We start from the raw sequence: 6,000 nt of genomic DNA, 5'->3' as shown, positions 1-6,000 counted from the left end.
GCTCTGTCGGGAGCCCACTTCTCCCTCTGCCTGCCGCTCCCCCTGCTTGTGCACGCTCTTTCTGACAGATAGATAGATAGGTAAATAAATAAATAAATAAATAAATAAAATTTTTTTCTTTAAGATATTTATTTACTCTAGAGAGAGAACACAAGCAGAAGGGGCAGAGGGAGAGAGAATCTCAGTTGACTCTGCACTGAGCGTGCAGCCGGACTCCCGGGGCTCAGTCCCGGAACCCTGAGATCATGACCTGAGCCAAAACCAAGAGTTGAACACTTAACCGACTGCGCCACTCAGGTGCCCCTGGTTGTTTTTAAATCTTAAAATGTTTTTAAGTCCATTTTTTCATCTGAGTCTCACTTGGTCTTCCAAAAATCTAAATCCTTGCTTCTAAAAGGTGTGCCTCTCAAATCAACAGTTGGCATCTCCTGGGAGTGTTAGATGTACAGAATTGTGAGCCTTATCTGAGACCTACCGAATGAGAATTTACATTAATAACAAGATCTTCAGGTAGTTCCTGTGCACTTTAAGGCTTGAAAAGGCTCTAAGAAATTTTCATGCACATCGGTGCCCAGCATTAATGGGGGGTTGGGGTAGGGGGGCAATTTTAGGCATACAGATGAAGCAAGTGATTTAGAATTACCTGGTAATTCATAAGACAGCTCCAGCAGATTAATTTCCATCCCACAGGACCTTGCCAGGAGAGCCGCAGAACAACGGTATCGAGACACCCTGAAGCAGGCTGGGCTGGATGAAGACTTTGTGAGGAACAAGGGTCAGGGCAGCCGGGTTGTACAATGGCGGGAGCAGTCAGAAGTCCGTGATTGTCCCAGGTAATCTCAGATGCTCCTTGTTATCCTGCAGCTCTCAAACTGCCATCCCTCGTAATGCCACCGCTTGTATATTTTGAGATCACAATCCTGTATGTACAAAATACTAACCCAGAGATCTCCACATAACACATTTAAAATGGGAGGATAGTGCAGTTGTGAATAAAATATAACTATATGAGGTGTAGATTCCTTCACTTTGAAACAGATCATTTTTCCAATTCTAGTTCCAGGGCCATCAATCAAAAGTATTTCCACTTCACTTTTGAAGAACAAACGTATGTGTGTCTGTGGGTATAAGGGTGCCCCAATGTATGTTTTTACTTACTATAAAATGATAAAACTATTTTTCTAGCACTTTTTGTTTGGATAACTGTAGGTAAAAACCTATACAGAGCCACAATAAAAGCTATACTATCCTGAACAATCAAAGCCTTTCTTTTCCCCTCAGCATGGTCACCATGGCTTGTTAAAATCTAGCACTCATGGTGCGCCTGGGTGGCTCAGTCATTAGGCGTCTGCCTTCGGCTCGGGTCATGATCCCAGGGTCCTGGGATCGAGCCCCGCATCGGGCTCCCTGCTCCGCGGGAGCCTGCTTCTCCCTCTCCCACTCCCCCTGCTTGTGTTCCCTCTCTCGCTGTGTCTCTCTCTGTCAAATAAATAAATAAAATCTTTTAAAAAAATAAAAATTAAAAAAAAAATAAAATCTAGCACTCATTAAAAACGTAACTCCAATGGCAGCACCCCGCCATTGGTATCATGTAAGTGAAGGGGAGAAAAGCATAGTATCGCCATTACTCTCAACTTTTGTTTCTTAAATCCTAATGGCCCCTCCCCTAATTCCTATCCCAGTTTCCCCTAGAAATTTCCCTTTACACCCCATATAAAATAATGAAAATGTTGAAACCATCCTTAAGCCTTACATAATGCTTTAATTAAAGACATTTTATTTCATAATGCTTTAATTTATTCTGTAGCACCCATGAAACTACAAAACTCAGCACCAGAAATCCACAGCAGGATTTAGAAGAATCTCTACAGCAGCCTACAAGCCCCAAGAAAGAACTGGAAGAGCTGTCTTATGAATTGCTAATTTCAAATCACTTGCTTAATCAGTAGCACTTAAAATTACTGCTTTTCAGTATTAACCAGCTAACTTGGGGTTGAGTCAAGGCAGGCAAAACTTGGCTTCTGAGTCAATGGCTACTCTTGGAGAATGGGGAAAAGAGAAGTAGCAGGGGGAAAAAAAGCAGATGACAAATAGGGAATGAATGGTTTAAGTAAATCAAAGTGAACAACCTCAGGGCAGAGGGATCAGAGCTAAGCATTCTTGCTTTGTGCCTCCTACTTTAAAAAAAAGGGCACAAGCCCAAATGCCTACGAGAGGCTAGTTAGGAGACAGATCACATGGGCTGGGTATGACAGGAGACAGTAGACTACAGTCTCTGCTAGAACACAGGCCCAGAACCGCCAGATCAAGCGAGCTCTCAACAGAAGCCAGAAATTTGCATGTTGGCAACTAATTTAAAAATTATTAAGAAATACTGTGTGGGGTAGGAAGGGAAAAATGAAAGGGGGGATGTCGGAGGGGGAGACGAACCATGAGAGACTGTGGACTCTGAGAAACAGGGTTCTAGAGGGGAGGGGGTGGGGGGATGGGTCAGCCTGGTGATGGGTATTTAGAAGGGCACGTTCTGCATGGAGCACTGGGTGTTAGATGCAATGACTCATGGAACACTACATCAAAAAAAAATTAATTAAAAAAAAATATCGTGTGGGAGTAACAAAACACCTGCAGGATGACAAGCTTGCAGCTTCTAGTACAGGGTCTCCCAACCTCAGTATATCAACATTTTGAGCCAGATGAGTCTGTGTTGGGTGTTGGGAGAGGGAGCTGTCCTGTACATTCTGGGATGTGTAGCAGCATCCCTGACTTCTACTTGCTAGATGCCAGTAACTCCCTCTCCCCAGTTGTGCCGAACGAAAATGCCTCTAGATATTGCCACATGTAGGGCAGGGGGCAGGCAAAAATGTTGCCAATTAAGAACCATGCTATAGTATAAAAGTAAGGCTACAGGAAGTAAAAACTGGCAAATTAAGAATACAAGAAATTGACATGAACTCAATCTACATAGCAAAGGATGATTATGCATGTCATTAACAATTAAGAACTGTATTTATTTATTACAGCAGTTAATTCTTTCCTGTTATCTGCTTAGAATACACCACTGTGTGCATGGTATGTATGTGTCAGCATGAGGTTCATTTTAAATAAAGTGAAAATTCTCTGACAGCCATGATTTTCTACTAGTAAGTGATCTCTGGAACACTCTTCTTCTCACCAATGATTAATTAAATATTCTCTAACAGCTGTAGAGACAGGATGATAGCAAGAGTGCCTACTCTTAACAGAAGCACATTTCTCATCTTTTTGTTTTTTTTTTAACTTTCTGGAAAAATTCAAAAGTATCTATTATTGCCATTTTTCCAGACTCAGACATGGTCCCTTCTGGTGATGACAGAGCGGTACTATGATAACTACTATCTAGGTTTGCTAGTTAGAGATGAAGATGGTCATGTCCTGTTCCCCAAGACTCCTGGGCTCAGTTTTACCTGCATGGTATCCAAAGGGTAAATCAGTGTCCTCTCTTAAAGGGAAAGCCTGAACTATTTTCTTAATCTCCTCTCTAAGTAAACAGGTTTTGTCCAAAACAAGGAACCAAAGAACTGACTGGGCTGTCTTGTTTATTTAAAGGGAAAACAACTGAAGCTCTGAATCATGTGATATTTAACTTTAAAAAAACAAAAAACCTTTTAACATGCTACTGTATATTCCATAAACAAAGAAAGCAAACTGACCAAGTAGAAGTGGATATGACAAGATAGTACCTCAGCCCGGGCCAAGTAGGGATTCAAGTAATTTATTTTTTTGCAGCCCAGTGGCAGAGAGTCTCTTACTCAGGTTGCTAAAGGGATAATGCCACAACAGAACTGACATCACTCCCTTCTCCAAAGCAACAAGGCATCTCGAAAGCGCAACTTCTTGGTGAAGTTTTATGGTTGGTGGCAGGACTTAGTTCATCCGTGTGAAAAGACAGCTGAGTTGGGTATGAAAATTCTTCAGAGGAAAATCCCATCTCAACAGTCATACTGAAGAAATTTCAGCCAACACATAATCCAATTCCCTTTTGGGAGAAGTCCTTCCCAAAATTTTGTAGTGGGAAGAGAGGTAGGTACAGTTACCCAGCCCACATTCACTGCTTTCTTGTCTGGATCAGGTGTGGTTTGAAGAGAAGCTCTCCCACATTCATCTTCTATGTCAGGAAAGATGAACAGAGGCAGACGTGGGGTCCTGTCCTTCACAGATTGATTTTGGTTCTGGCAGACCATGAGCCAGAAGCATCCTGTTCCCACTACGTGCACTCTGGGATCAGACAGAACTGCTCTTCCAGGCATCGGTGCCCGTGCTCATGTCCGGCTTTCAGTTAATTCTCCTTGGTTTAGTAACTGTAAAAGATGAAAACCAAATCTGGAATAAAGGCTACCAATGAATACCAGAAAAATAATTCGTACTAAGGAAAAGGTTTATGAGTGGAAGTGGGGAATGCACAGCCGAGGTGAGTCAAGGATACCTAGGCTCCAAAGCAAGAGACCACATAGACTGATAGATCTCTTTCATATCCTGGCCTTGGGATAGCATTCTGGCCACTTCATGATGCTGGCATGTTCACTACGGCAATGAAAGATCCTGAGTCCATAAGCCAAACTATTGTTTGTGTAGTCACGCACTCACTAGTCAGTGATGGAGGCATCCATAACTTACAGATACGTCAGAAATGGTAGAACAAAAAATCTTACGTCAGTCAGTGTTTGGTCCAAAGTACAGGCAGAACGCTCAAGGAGAAGTAAGAGGAATGGGAAGCTATTCCCAATGAGTTCTATGAGAGCTAGAAACCACTCATAAGGGATCCAGCAATGCCCAGGGCTTAGAAGGGTACCTCTCCTAGGATGGAGACAAGCCTGAGACTCCAAGAGGGCGGCAGCTAAAACAGACTTTCTGCTCTACACTCCAGGCTTTCTGTTGAAAGGCAGTTCTGTACAATAACCGATGAACTTGGGTTCCGTTTTATTATGAGAATGAGACGGAAATAACAGTGAAATTCAGAATAAAAATTTGACTTAGTAAAATATAACCAGATAAATTCTTGGGCTGAAGATAGATTTACCTGGTGATCTCGATTTGGATGAAAGTACTTTATACAGTAGAATAGGATGGAATATGAACAAATTTAAACAAAATTTAAAGAAAAATTTAAACCACAAATTTCATTTGATGCTATGTGGTGGGGATGTAAGAGTGGTGTCTTTTTAATCTAGGTCAAGATCCAGATGTTTGCACTCAAATTTAGCAATGGCACTTTATGAGAAATCTTAAAGAATTTTAATTTGTTTTCCTCCTTTTTGGGACAAATTCTGATATATTCAAGGCTAGCTGGCAATCATCTACATTGCCTCCTGAGTTCAAGAATGTGAGCTCAATGTGACTACAGAACCCCACTTGGGATGCCTTTTAGTCAGCAAAGGTCCGAAAGCCCTGGGGTCCCAGGTGGGCCGGCACAATGAGTCCTCTGATTTGCAGGAGACTGGGTAACACTGAGGGCAAAATAAAAATTGTCCAGTCTGAACCATCGGAATAAGATGTAGTTTTGATAGGGCGCCTGGGTGGCTCAGATGGTTAAGTGTCTGCCTTTGGCTCAGGTCATGATCTCAGGGTCCTGGGATCAAGTCCTGCACCAGAATTTGAAATGAACATGTGTTGATTTACAAACTGCAAATAGCTGGGATGTCTGGGTGGCTCTGTCGGTTAAGCGTCCTACTCTTGGTCTTGGCTGAGGTCATGATCTCAGGGTTGTGAGATCAAGCCCCTCATTGGTCTCCGAGCTCAGCTAAGAGTCTGGTAAGACCCTCTCTCACTTTGCCCCTCCACTTGCTCTCTGACTCCCTCTCAAATAAATAAAATCTTGTTTAAAAAAAAAAAAGGATTGCAAATAGCCTTCTTCTATCTGCGAATCCCTAAGGAATCAACATCCCTCAATCACTGGAGGAAGGTCAGTTAGTACCAGGAGCTTAGATGAGGAAGAGGACTAAACCTGGAGCCTTGAGGGGCTTG

At 42.5% G+C, this 6,000-nt stretch overlaps 2 protein-coding genes across 10 annotated transcripts in view; one reads left to right on the top strand and one right to left on the bottom strand.

Annotated features, from left to right (window-relative positions):
• Window positions 1–5,869, top strand: part of ENTPD5 (ectonucleoside triphosphate diphosphohydrolase 5 (inactive)) — an 81,065-nt gene extending 75,196 nt beyond the window's left edge. For all 8 annotated transcript variants that reach the window (XM_025869676.2, XM_073895534.1, XM_073895533.1 and 5 more), the window contains 2 exons: window positions 691–833; window positions 1,808–5,869. In XM_025869676.2, coding sequence (XP_025725461.1) covers window positions 691–833; window positions 1,808–1,949 — 285 coding nt within the window. In that variant the 3' untranslated portion in view covers window positions 1,950–5,869. The remainder of the gene's footprint in view (window positions 1–690; window positions 834–1,807) is intronic.
• Window positions 3,559–6,000, bottom strand: part of ZNF410 (zinc finger protein 410) — a 38,846-nt gene continuing 36,404 nt past the window's right edge. For both annotated transcript variants that reach the window (XM_025869683.2, XM_025869684.2), the window contains one exon: window positions 3,559–4,337. In XM_025869683.2, the coding sequence (XP_025725468.1) occupies window positions 4,299–4,337 (39 nt within the window). In that variant the 3' untranslated portion in view covers window positions 3,559–4,298. The remainder of the gene's footprint in view (window positions 4,338–6,000) is intronic.

Source organism: Callorhinus ursinus, unplaced genomic scaffold (genome assembly GCF_003265705.2).
Source record: "Callorhinus ursinus isolate GAN/ISIS: 27379988/994484 unplaced genomic scaffold, GSC_fseal_2.0 scaffold8, whole genome shotgun sequence".
NCBI classification, from domain to species: Eukaryota; Metazoa; Chordata; class Mammalia; order Carnivora; family Otariidae; genus Callorhinus; species Callorhinus ursinus.
This window is presented reverse-complemented; position numbering and strand designations above follow the sequence as displayed.